General features: G+C 30.9%; 2 protein-coding genes across 3 annotated transcripts; both read right to left on the reverse strand.

The window, feature by feature from the left end:
- Positions 1-462: 462 nt before the first annotated feature.
- Positions 463-1,174, reverse strand: LOC100809248 (uncharacterized). The gene has a single exon (XM_003518022.4). It carries the CDS (start codon positions 1,057-1,059, stop codon positions 562-564), a length of 498 nt encoding a protein of 165 aa, XP_003518070.2. The 5' UTR covers positions 1,060-1,174; the 3' UTR covers positions 463-561.
- A 9,975-nt stretch (positions 1,175-11,149) lies between these two features.
- LOC100306215 (uncharacterized) lies at positions 11,150-13,547 on the reverse strand. 2 transcript variants are annotated; one of them, XM_006574272.4, is made up of 3 exons: positions 13,113-13,547; positions 11,618-11,750; positions 11,150-11,539 (listed from the first exon to the last, which is right to left on the reverse strand). In XM_006574272.4, exons 1-3 carry the CDS (start codon positions 13,280-13,282, stop codon positions 11,420-11,422), a joined length of 423 nt encoding a protein of 140 aa, XP_006574335.1. In that variant the 5' UTR covers positions 13,283-13,547; the 3' UTR covers positions 11,150-11,419. The 2 variants fall into 2 exon arrangements, with proteins under 2 accessions (XP_006574335.1, NP_001235528.1); NM_001248599.2 differs by having other exon boundaries at positions 11,183-11,523; positions 13,113-13,288.
- Positions 13,548-13,884: the final 337 nt, after the last annotated feature.

Below are 13,884 nucleotides of genomic sequence, written 5' to 3' on the forward strand. Positions count from 1 at the left end.
CCCCCCCAACAAAACACATCAAGGGTTTTGATTGCAAACTAGCTGGCTACTTATTGGCTGACATTATTACATTTTTCCCACATTTACAAGAGACTCAATTAATATTTAAAAAATTTTCAGTCATTTTTAATAAATAATAAAGAACACGTTAAAAAAAAATTGCATTAAAGAGTGTGCTGTGACTTGTGAGCATTCTTCTACGAAATTTGTAAAGAAATCTCAATTGGTAGAGGTGTAAGGAACATAAATGCACACAAAGAAAGAGCTAGTAGAAAAGTAAAAAAAAAATGGAAGAAAAATAATTACTACGGCTACAGAAGTTGGTATAATAGGAGTAACTGTATTAAGTTTTCTCACGTAAGATTTCGCAAAGTTCTTTAGCAACACCGCTCTTAATTAATCAAACGCGTATACTTCAATTCAATTGTTGTTCTAAACTTTTAATGAAACAGATCTACAATGTTCAAAAATTAATATATATTTTTCCTCTTTTTTATTTTTTAATATATACAACCATACAAAAAATTACCAGCGAACACATATTTTTATCTCTTTCCAAAACTACCCTTGTTCCGGTATGGAACTCAACGTAGCCGTGAACTTGCCCATACCCCTACCTCCAATTTTACTCCTTCCTTTCCTCGCCACGTCATTATTACCGACCGTACCTTCCGGCGCAACTTTCCGGCCAGGCTTCGTATTTACATCGCAGGAGGAGAGAAACACAATCTGCTTCCGGCGGGAGCCGCATTTGGCGAGCGCGGAGGTGGCGACGACGGCGAGAGCGGCCATCTCCTGCGGCGGGAGGTGACGCTTGAGGCGGCTCAACGGGAGCGCGAAGTAGAGTTGACCGGGCCTCAACTCCTCGTCCTCGTGAACCGCCGTTACGACGTCGTCGAATCCCATCTCGTCGGAGTCGCATATGAAACACGCCGGATAGAGCTGCAGCAGATACGACACCTTCACCGGGTATGAGAACTCCTCCATCCTCCCGTCGTGAACTACAACCTTCACCGTCGTCGTCGTCGTTTCGTACGAGCTGAACAAGCAATTCCCCATGGAGATGGAAAGAAGAAATAAAAATAACAAACCTCAGTGAGTCAAAATTTGTTCGTGAGAAAGGTAGCTATATGTTACCAACCAAATGCTTAATTGGAGACACGCTGTGTTCTTGAATGGATATCAATATATATAAATAGGACTAGGAGGAGTCTTAGCTTAGGAAAGAGCCAGCGAGACGCGACCATCTTGGATGTCATGTAGGATAACAATTAATTGTTTTCATTTTTATTATTTTTTTTCCAAATGGGAATGAAATATGTCTTTCATAAATATTAAAATAATATTAAGAATTCATTCTTCTAAAATTTTCACCTAAAACTTTTTCATTTTCACAAAATTAAAATGTATGTCTTATTTTTTTTTTTTTGTCTTAGACAGTATTTAAATATTTGAATTTTCATTGGTTATATGCATAATCAATCAAATATAAAAGTCATCATTTAGATTTATTAGAGTCTATGTTTGAATTTTCACATTTTAATTTTATAAAAATGAAAAATGCACTCAAAATTTGATCGGAATTGAACATTTATATTTTAGCAAATTAAGATTAGGAATTAAAAAAAATGTTGTGCGTGCATTGGGAGAGGCTTTACAGGCTGTTGACAGGTTGTGGTGCATGCAGTGTGGGAGTGTGGTAATTACGGAGAGAGGGACTGGTACCGTATTGTGTATGTGCATGTTGTAGCTTTGTTGGGTTGTTGTTTTGTTTATCTTTTTGTTTACTGTGTCGGGTGCTTAATTGGTTTGGTTCTTCAATTTGCATATAGTGGAGTTGTAATAATCTCGAACGTCCCATATTCGTAGATAGAGTGGGACAATGGGTGCTAAGGTGAGAGAGAGTGTGGGCACGTCGTTGTTTCACGGTTTAGGTTTTACTCTGAATAATTTATTCTATTCAAAGGGGAGGGCAAAATGTCTTCATATTATTATTTTCATCATATTAAATCACTCAGTATATTAATTAGTACATTTTTGTTTTTCAGCGTCTCATTAATTAATGATTATGTGTTGGGGAAAAAATGTCCTTAAATACCCAAGGGAAGGGATATAAAAACCCACAAAGATATAGGCACAGTATAGAGGAATACCAATGGAGTGTTTATAATATTTTAAAATACCATAACTTTTTATCTAATAATAATAAGTAATTGATGTATAAGAAAAGACGTAATATTAAAGAATATTTTTTATAATTTAATTCAAATTATTATTTTTCAATTCGCTCTCAGTTATGAATTCATCAATGTATATCTTACTTCTTGTTTGTTTTCTTGTTTAACAAAATTTAGAGAAGGGGAATTGAACAATACTCAAAAGTACTGGCAGAAAAAAAATTATATTTAGTTCATTTAAAAGAACTAGTGAAAGTTCAAACTTACATACAATGTGTTAGGAAGCTAATTAACTAGACCTCGTCATTTTCCACTCAAAGTGAAAAGATTATAGACATAGTAAAGAGTAATTTTGTAGGTGACGTCCAAACGTTGGAAAACAAAACAAATTAAGACATAGTGAAGTGTACACATGGTAGGGTGGTCCAGTTCTTCCTATAAGGGTTGGACTTTTGTGTCATGTTTCTCCTCTCCCTCTCCCCACCCCGAACAGCTTCACTCACCACGATTAATTTCAAGTTACCAACATCTTGATCACATAACACTTCTCTAATTATTTCCTTCTTGTTCCCCCATGAAGAAAAAGTACTGGCTTAGTTCTTAGGTTTATCATCATGGAGAATGTTGTAGATAAATCAGTGGGAGTGGATTCAAATTAAAACGACTTAATTAAGTACGGATACTGATTTGAAACTTTTTTTCATGTAGGAATAAAAATAGAAAAGAGTGTATTACATAAAATTAAGAATATAATGTTTAATTTAAAATACAACTATCATCCTTTGAGAGGTCTTGGATGCATGCTTATTTAGATGGTCGTCATTTGGTCCATTTATATTTAGGTAAAATTATAAAATTGGTCCCCCACTTTATCTTTATTTTTGAATTTGATCCCCTTATAATTTAATTCACAAATTTAGTCCATCAGTCTTATAAATCCCTACAAAATTGGTCCTGGAAGCCCAATTTGGACGTTGACCATTAACCTCAGACGTTGATTGCCACGCGTCAATGACTGAGTGATTCCCTGTAAAGATTTCATTTTTTGTAGGTAAAACTGTACTTTTGGTCTCCCAATTTTACTCCAATTTTGATTTTGGTCCCCTTATAATTTAATTCACATATTTGGTCCCCCAATTTTATAAATCTCTTTATAAATTGTTCTGCAAAATTGGTCTTTTGAATGATTTAGCCACTGGTGTTAGAGACATGGTAGGTCTTGATAAATTTCGCACTTCTTTTTCATCGCAAGTTTTTCACTCACTTGGAACCCAAAGAAAAATCACTATTTGTCTCTCTCCCACTTACAGGGTTGTTTAACTTGGGAAAGTGGCGCATGAATCCCAACCTAGGTTTGAAATTTTCAGATATCTTACTTTAACAGGTTCTGTAATAACCTTTTTTTTTTCTTTTTTTGCTCCCCCATGCGGTATTATGTGTATACGACTGCTTAAGCGACTTATGTATGACAATGATATTTTTGTTTGAAATTTGAAATACAGCTTCTCCAGTAATGAAATTTGGCTGAATTTATAAAGGGATTTATAAAACTGGAGGGTCAAGTGTGTGAATTAAATTATAAAGGGACTAAAATCGAAATTGGAGTAAAACTGAGAGACCAAAAATGCAATTTTACCTAAAAAATAAAGCCTTTACAGGAGACCACTCAGACGTTGACACGTGACATTGACACATGACAGTCAACGTCTAAGGTTAATGATCAACGTCTAAATCGGGTTTTCAAGACCAATTTTGTAGGAATTTATAAAATTGGGGGACCAAATTTATGAATTAAATTATAAGAAAACCAAATCTAAAATTGGAAATAAACCGGAGGACCAAAAGTACAATTTTGTCTATATTTATTGAAATGGAATACCCTTGGAAAATTAAGTAGGTAGATTTAGGTGATCAAAAGATCATGAAAAACTTTTAGTCAGATCTCGGTTATGGTTATTTACTTATTTTTAATATTTATGAGGAGGTCATTTTATGTTTTTGCAGTAGTAGATCAATCTCAAACAGTGCATGATGAATTGGACGAGGTGTTGTCACAATAGGACAAATGGACGAGGTGTTGTCACAATATTGATAGTAGGGAACAAATTGAAAGCGATTTTGTGGATAAGGGACTAAGCCGAAAACATCTTTTTTTTATAGGAATTAAATTTAAAATTAACTTCACAGAAAAATATCAAAATTTTAGTTGAAGTTTTGGAAAGAATCTTTCTCATCAAATATATAAATCAACTAATACATAATTATTTTAACTTAATTAAAGATTGAGTTTCAGTCTTGTTTATGGAATTACATTAAATATTTTTAGAGAAATTTTTTTTATTTTTCATAATGATGATATTCAAACTCAAATAGAATTATTTCTTGTGAAGGATATACTTATACTCTCTTTGAAAAACAAAAAAAAATAGCTCTTATTATTTTAAAAAAAGTGTAAATTAAAAAAAAAAAGCATGTTGCATCAATTTCAATAATGTAGTAAATTTCGTGTATCCCTAATTTGGAAGCATGCACTTGTCATTGTGGGCCCTATAAGTCTAAATTAATTTTTTTTGTAAGGTTTTCATTAATTATATCATTGTAATTTGATATTTTAAATAGTTCCTATAATAAGAAGACTTTTCAAAATGATATGAAATAATCGAATAATAATATAATTATTTTATATTAATGATAAACTAAAATCTAATTTGACCAAAAGAGATTTGTGATTAATTATTCTAAGAAAGTTGTGTTTGCATTTTGATATACGAGAAGTATTATATATATAATAGTGAAATGAAATTGTTTTGTGTTATTTCTATATCTGTTTTTGGTTCTATATTTGTAACTATTTTTCAAATTGGAAGGTTGTAAATAAAGGATGAGCTGTACTTGTAATGCTGTTTTAAAAATAAAAATAGACTTTCTATAGAACTAACTTAGAAGGTTAAAAAAATAATTGATATTAAAAGTTTTTTTTTTTTGTACTAGTGAGTATAATTATAAAAATAATAGAATTGGTTAGAACACAAAATGAAATAAACTTCATTTGAATTGTAATATAATACCATACTCTTATCAATAATAATTAATACTCTGTAATTTAAATTTAAAAATAGTAATTGTTATAATTTAAAACAAAATATTATTTAATTTATATTTGAATTTAAAAATAATAATATTTAAATTTGAGAAAACATGTAATTTTTTTTTAAAAAATTAACTAAGAATTAAAAGAATAAGAGTTAAACTCTAAAAATAAGTATATTTAAATTTGAGGAATTATAAGTTGACTTAGCGAGAAAGGAAACAAAAAGAGAGATAATGAGTTTAAATTTTTCATTAATAAAAAATACTTTAATGAACAATTAATATTACTGATAAAAAAAAAGTATATTTAAATTCAAGTATACTGGTAGAAGACTAGAAGTAGACTGGTTCATTGCTTTGCATGTATTGAAACAGGTAAAGACTCGATCCCGCGTAGTTTTGATTTACGACGTTGAAATCTAGGGACTATTTGTTTGTTGAGAATGACACCAAACATTTTGGCCTTTTCCATTGCTTTTTTCATTCTCTTTAGCAATCGTCATTTTAATCAGTGTTGCGTTACTATAAAGTGATTTTTTTAGGTTTAATTATAATTTTAGTTTTCTATTTTTTTTAATCTTTAATTTTAGTTTCTTTATTTTTAAAATAAAGATATTTGATCTTTTTATTTTAAAAAATTCATAATTTTAGTTTTTTATTTTAAAATAGAAATATTTAATCTTTTATTTTAAAAAATTTACAATAAGTCAGATCCTCAATTTTGTCCATGTTTTATGTCTTTTGTTTTTATCCATAAATTTTTTAAGATTTTTGCTTTTAGGAGTTTGTTAAGAGAAGTTTTTGGTTCTTGAGAATCTTAATTTTGATGTTTGATATCTAATTTTATAAAAATAAGATTTCTGAAAAAAAAAAATGTTCGGAGTGAATGTTTTTAGAACTTATGTCCAACCTTTATCTTCTTTATTTAAAAAAAAAACGTAGATCTCCAACTATTTTATTACAATTCTGAATAATATTATAATTTAGCATCTAATATGATAATGAGCTATAATAATATTTCAACCAAGTAAAATAACGTCGTAATTAAATAAAATAATTAATATTTATAAAAAATATTTTGAATCTAGTTTTGTTCAATTTTCTTTTTTGCAAATGTTTTTTATATATAAATTTATTTAAATCATGTAATTAAAATCTGAGTAAAAAATATTCAATTAAGTTATTTTATTAAAGGTTATAATTGTAAATAATTCTTATATACTCAAAAAAGTGTTACGGTAACAAAACAAAACAAGAGAAATTATAATTCTCAAAAAATATATTATGACTAACCAAACACATTTTAATTCTATTTTCAGGAATCAATTTTCTCAAAAATCATGATTTTTTTGCTATAAAAAAAACTTATTCCCAATTAAGCACCTAACTTAAAAAAGTGTCACATTAAATAAAATGGTTAGATACATATCATGTATGTATGGGCTATTTCTGATAAGAGTAGTTTGCATTGTGTAGGGCTCGGGTTTTAAGGGTATGCAAATTCTATTTTTGATATTATTAGTGTGTTTGGGTAACACCTAGAATCAGTTCTACTCTTCAAAATCATCATGGTGGTACCATGAAAAAGTAGAAACAATTATTTATTACTTCGCCTTCATCATAAAAACAATAATTGATTATTTCTCACCATGAATTTAATCCAAATTAAACACACTATATATCTGCTAAGGGGTCTTATTTGTGCAGGGGTCTGTGTAATGGTTGTTAATATGTACATGGCTTTGCTGTGAGGCTCTAGGCTAATGGTTTTTATATTGTACTGTTAGAATTCTAGTAACTACAAGAACTATGACAGCTGCTGTGATATGTGTGGTTTAACTAGATATTATATCTTGTTTTGGCTGTTAAGAAAAATGTTAAGTATGGGCTATGATCAAATTTAATTAGTGTAAACTGAAAACTATAAGGACTAATTGTTTAACTTAACTCTTCTTGTAGTTAACAAAATAAATCTTTTGTGCATGGTCATGAAAAAAAAAACTTCTTTCAGTTATTTGTTGTGCCTTTTCTGTAGCAGCATTTTCTATGCTTTTATGAAAAAAGAAATGTTAAGGACGTGAGCTTCTCCTCTTTCAATAAGAGTATAAGACCAATACCTGGTACAGAGATTTAGAGTAAAAAAATATATTTTTCTACTACCCCTTAATTTGAACTCGATCAGTTATGACTGGAACCATATTTTTCTTAACCACGAAACTTCTGAAAAGTCATGCCAGAAAAATGAATGCGGAACCTGTTCTTGTACAATCGAAAATATACTCTAACGTCAAATCCCTTAATGCAGCAGAAAGAGGAGCATGAAAAAGTAAACTAAATAAATAAACACCGTCATTATATATATATATATTTGGTCAAAAACCTAGTAAAAGTAAATTCCTTCAGGTATATTTTTCCGTCTTTTGTACAAGATATAACTTTAGTAAGGAGCATGAAACCTTCGAGCTGAGTTAGAATCTTGCCAATAACTGGACACAAACAAATAAATTTTTCAGTCGACGATCTAAGTGATATATATAGTATAATTAACTACCATAAGAATAGTTTTGCTGAAGAAGGATATTAATTAACTTACTTGATCAACTTATTAAAACCTTGATAAATTAAGACTTTTCTTTAACTGTTTTCCCTTCCCATGTTTTTCTAATCTATACTTTAATAACTACGCCAATAAACATCTTTTACCTCTACGTGTTCCTGGTGTCAGCATATCATAATTACTTCCCTTGTTAGTCGTAATATATAAATAACCATAAAGTACCAGAAGTACAATATTATATTATTGTTTATATGATTACATACTTTTTCTGAGTCTAAATTGGAGGTCATTAGAAATATAATATATTCGATCAAATAATTGGTTTAGCATTATATATGTCTGTATCTTCTGCATCTGTTGAGGAGAAATGAAGTTTCGCGGCAATGACAATGCCCAACTTTGTAATGTTATCCGATATGGTCGAAGATATACCAAACACCATACATTGTGCATGTGTTTAAAACGTCAAAGAGGCTTCAAAATCTAATAGACTGACATAACATTTGATAAGGTTTGTTGTTTGTGTTCATGTCTTAAGTACATAATATATTATTATGTTGAATGTGTTATTGCCGGTCGGTGAGGAAGATTCTTTGCTTCCACAAACTAATTTGTTTCAAAATCCAATTCATTTAGCCTAGATGCATCAATGCTACAAGATTATGATCTCCATTATTGAGCATGATTATCATCACGGAGGGTCCCTCTATCACAAGAAAAGCATGAATGTTGAGGGAGGAACATGTCATGATTGGAATAATCATTGATTTATTATGAATCAATTATACGATGATGGCGTAAATTGATAATGCCTGATGGATATAATTAATAGTTTGAAACTTTGGAAGCTAAATGAGATGTTTAGCTCCTAGGTAAAGAGGTTGGGACATGATGGGTTTCTAGTTTCTACATTGAACCTACGTCCCACAGAGTAAAGTGCTATCAACATATATTTTTTTTCTTGATGAGAATAAACATGTTCTTTGATAGTACTTCCAAAGGTGTTTATTTATTAAATGAAATCTCTGGCTAGCCCTACTAATAGATAATAGACTCAAATTATTTAGTGAAACTTGCGTAACAATTTATCCAGCAATAAAAATATGGGTTCAAAAAGATTACGTTAAGAAATTGTAGCTTTCATTCCTTTTCCAGGAATTTTTTATATATTTTCGAAAGGGAGGCACTTCACATTGGATTTGGATGCTGCCAAGGAACTTGGCTGACATTATCTAATAAAGAATTACATGGAAAAACTAATAATGTGGTTCGGCTTCACCTTTTCTAACAGATTTACACCTTGTCCCGTTTGGAAAAATAGTTTAATAAAGATTTATTGGATTAATTAACTGTTTAGTCCGTCATTTTATATGGGTTATCATTTTTAATCTCTAAAAAAATTGACTAATTTTGATCCTTAAAAAAAATTTCCTTTTATTTTTAGTTCATGTGATTACCTTAGACCGTTAAACTGACATCCATGCATGTGATGTGGCATTCCATATGGATTACTGTGACTGATGGACCGTGTATTTTTTTTAAAAAAAAATATTTGTGATTTTTAAACTATCAAAAAACTTTATTTTGATTTTTGTTTTTAATCTCTCACAAAAAAAGTTTGGCCATTTTTAATTCCTTGTTTTTTTTACCATTCTCACTCCCTGAAAAAAATTGTGTGTGGTTTAGTCCTTCCCAATCAATAAGCTATTTGCGTTTGAATATATACATTAATAAGTGCTTACATAATTTTAAAGTGTTGGATCTATTATTATGTAAACACTTATAAAATGTTATATCATTTTAAAAATTAAAAAAATAATTAAATCATGATTAAAAAAACTTACTAGATAATTAATATACTATAATATATATATATATATATATATATATATATATATATATATATATATATATATATATCACTAAACTATTAAAAATAAAATCACTAATAACCATTTGCCTTTTTTTAGTTTTTTTTTTCTAGAAAAATTATGATAATTTTTTTTAAAAAATCATGTGACACACATTATAAACCATCATTAGAATTTACAAATAAAAAATTAAAAACTAGTGCCATAAGTTATTCTTATAAGATATCTTTTCTTATCTTGAAAAGTTGAAAAAAAAAATAAGAAAAAAAATCTTAGGGATCAATCCTAAGATTATTGATATTTTGCCGTCACTGAAATTCGAGGGGTACACCTGTGGACCACGAGTCACCACATAAGGAGACCTGACACCACACTCTAACCCAAAATCTTAAGGCTCAGGTTTATGGGTCTTCTCCTCACTTATATGGTGTTCAACCTTTCCACTTCTACCCAATGTGGGACTTCACATCACACTTGTAACCCAACAATCGAAAGTAAAGATATTAAATGGTTGAAATGTAAAGGTAAGCTGTTAGGAAGAAAATAGATTCTCTCCTGCCTCATCAGCCCAGAAAATTACATGCAAAAGCGCAAAATAATAAAAAAAAATAAAAGATGAAGGAATGAGGACAAAGTAGAAAGAGATAAAGAGACTAAAGAAAGAAAGCCGTAGAGAATGTATACTTGTTGAAAGTCCAACATAAAGGATAGTTGTGGCAAAAAAGAAATAAGTTAAAGTCTTACATTGACTAAAAGTAATATCGAGATAAAAAATAATCTTTACCTTATAAATCAGTTTTGTAATGTGAAATTAAGTCCAAACCTATTTTCTTACATCATATCAGAGTCTGTCATAGATGAGTTCCTTTCTACTTATGTGCTGAAACATATTATTGTATAAGAATTATCTTGAAATTTAACTCCATAATCCATCCATTCCTATACAACCTATTTTTATTAACATCAATCATATGATACAAAGAGCAGAAAAATCATTTCCCGTTCATTCAATCACTCTATACCCTGTTGTTTTTATCACCACTGCTCCAAAACTCAAAAAGATAGGACAGTGAGAAAGTGTGCGTAAGAGAATGTCACTGACAATGTGAAAGTGTGTGCATAGTTGTTAGCATTTATTTCCTGTTCATAGACTAGAACCCTCTACCCTCCATATATATCTTTCTGCAACAAACAAAAAGCATGGCTAAGGTATTTGATCAAATTTTCTTTCGTTCTGAAGGCTGCCTTAACCGAGCCAAATAGCAACATGTGATTCATATAGCTGACTTCGTATAATGGGATAAGAGTTTGTCATTGTTATAGTCATCTGAAGGCTGCCTTACCTTGAATCAAGGGTTAACTCTCTTATTGCATTTCAATCGGTCTCACAAGTCTCTTTTGTTATCAACTAAGCATCATGTTCAAAACTTCAACAATATAAAAGAAGGAACCAGTTGAGAACCAATATTTGAAACTTTTGTATTTCTCTTGCATTGGAAAAGTACTTATTACATTGTTGTCATGATAATTTTATTCACGTGGAAACAAAAAATATCTGCACAAGAACAAATGACTTCGTCATTTGCACCCTTATCATTGGTGTACATATCAACAGCTAGCAGAAAGATAGATTTTACAAAGAAGGGAAAAGCCAAAAGTTAAACAGACAGGATGCTGATGAAAGAAACCAAGACAAGAAGGCCATAGCAGCAGATAATTGATATCTACCACACAACTTTGGCAGGCAATAGGATCGATCGGCATCGAGCAGGAGATCTGTGACACTGGCTGTTGAACACGCTGCAGCTAATGAGAGATATGACAAAATCTGGTGTGTAGAAAAACTGTAATATCATTAGTGCATTAGTATAGTATGGAAACAACAAGGACTTGAAGTTCTTTAGGTTACAAATTGTGCATACCATGTCTCCCAGAAAGACGATCATTATGAGTCTTCGTTGGAGGGGTAAACATTTTATAAAGACAGAGTATGCATCTACAACCAACAGTGTTATGCTCCAGGGAATTACCAAACCCATGACGGTTACCAAATAGCTGTGGAATAGCATAATCAAAGACAAAGGTGAAAACCTCAAGTGAAGCATATGCATAGAAGACAGGCTAGACAGGATAAACCCCAAGACATTGCCAATGAAACTTTTAAAACTGGGAAAACATGCATATACCCAAATCTTTTACCTGCTGTAAGTTTTATTAGAACACAAATTTGCTATATAAACAAACTCTTCACAAAGAAATATGTCCTTGTATCACAATCAAACCATGTTGAAGCGAAAATCTAGATCATTTAGGCCAGCGCCTTAGTTATCATACCAACAGTTGCAAATTGCAGTGAAATTGCATTACATGGATAATGCAATTAGAAAATAAGAAACACTCTCATAGATAGTAATTCACAATGGAAAATACTTGTGTGTATTGATTATCAAAGACACAAATCTATACAAGATTATAGCTACCTAATTTATGCTGATTTGGATAAATTACAGCTAATTAAATAATTAGAATATATCTTCTACAAATCTCCTATTACTTCTATACTGTTTCCTGATTTCCTTAAATATCCTAATACACTGAAGTGAAAAATGGAAAAAACAGTGCCTGCAAAATTGTAATACACTCAATGAATCAAAAGAGTTCAGTTCAACAAAAACAACTTGAAATGATTCATTTTCATTTTTTCTACTAAAATGCCAAAAATGTTTACACTTTCTCCATGGTTTAGGCCAGTAACATGGCAGTGGACTAACAGGCCAATTCAATATAGTTACTCTTCACAGATAAATATCTGAACTTTCCCAGACCCAAAATCAGAACCTTATAGTTTTTTATGTTTCCAATAACCCTCCTTGAAGTGTCATAGAGGAATTCCAATGCGAAAGTTGGAAAAATGAATCAGTAGCACACTAACACAGACTCACCATTACAAATGTAATTTTTTTTCTTTCTATAGCAGATTAATGGCTAATAAACCACACACACACTGGTATGAATGTGTGCAAGCCCTAAACAATTTAATTGAATAGGCCATGGCCATTCAATATGACTGACTTTAATCCTCAACCCGCTTCCCTTCACTCATGTTTCTCTCTGACACCCATCACAAACTCACATAAATCCTCCATCACTTTGGATTTCTGCAACAACAAACAATTCATGACAAACACAATTACATGATCCCCCAAACTCAATTTTCTACCCATCAAAATCTCAACAAATCACAAAAACATAGGACCCCCCCCCCAAAAAAAAAAAAATCAATCACTTGCAAATTGCCCTTTTTAAAAAATAAAAATTGATGGGGCATGATGAAATTGAGAAAAGTCTTGAAATTTGGTGGAGCAGTGACAAAACAAGAAAGACCCTCAATTGGGCACCAAAGTGAGAGAGAGATACCAGAAAGCAGTGTAGCCATAGAAATCAACATCCAAGCACATGAAGAGAAGGGAAGCTGTGGAAAAGACTGTTTGGCCCAAACGGAGAGCCAAACTGGCGCTGCTTCCAAACGCCCCTGGCAGCTCCTCCATTCTACCATAGTAATTCAACCCCAAACATGCCCGTAACATCAACTCAACCACCTTTTTTAGAGTTGTGGTAATAATAATAATAACAATAAAATGTATTATAATAACGTTGAGAGAAAAAAAAAAAAGAAAAAAGGTAGGACTATGAAATTATGAATGCTGAATGTTATGTGTATGTTTGTTTGGGTAAGAGTTACGAAAGGCATAAATGAACAATTATGATAATTAATTAATTTGATGATTAATCTGAAAAATTGGTGGTGAAATTGAAAAGGGGAATGAGTTCTTTTTCTTTGTTATAGTTAAAATTAAACATGAAGTAGGTGTGGGCTCTTCTCAGCCTTTAATGTTTTTTTTCACGTATAGAATTAGGTTCAGTGGTTTTGTTTTGTCGGCGCGGTACCTGGCTGGATTCGCCTACATGACACTTTTCATTCGGTCTAAAGTAACTGTACTAGATAATTATTGCACTTCAAAATAATAAAGACAACAATGAATATTAATACGTATAGCTTAACTAATTGGGTATAGTGTTATGAAAATTGATCTAGCCATTCAACTGATCGAAATATTGGGTCCGTGAATCTGAGGTTGAATTGGTGAATCACGTATTAATGTGGTTAAACTATTCTAATTAATATATA

Source organism: Glycine max, chromosome 2 (genome assembly GCF_000004515.6).
Source record: "Glycine max cultivar Williams 82 chromosome 2, Glycine_max_v4.0, whole genome shotgun sequence".
Taxonomy (NCBI): Eukaryota; Viridiplantae; Streptophyta; class Magnoliopsida; order Fabales; family Fabaceae; genus Glycine; species Glycine max.

Bases quoted from the DNA above. Each gene is read 5' to 3' on its own strand.
- LOC100306215 (NM_001248599.2), bottom strand. From the start codon at position 13,282: ATGTTACGGGCATGTTTGGGGTTGAATTACTATGGTAGAATGGAGGAG. The intron at 11,751-13,112 runs GTATCTCTCTCT...GCTATTCCACAG, and splicing joins TATGGCTACACTGCTTTCTG to CTATTTGGTAACCGTCATGG. The intron at 11,524-11,617 runs GTATGCACAATT...TCTACACACCAG, and splicing joins TCGTCTTTCTGGGAGACATG to ATTTTGTCATATCTCTCATT.
- LOC100809248 (XM_003518022.4), bottom strand. From the start codon at position 1,059: ATGGGGAATTGCTTGTTCAGCTCGTACGAAACGACGACGACGACGGTG.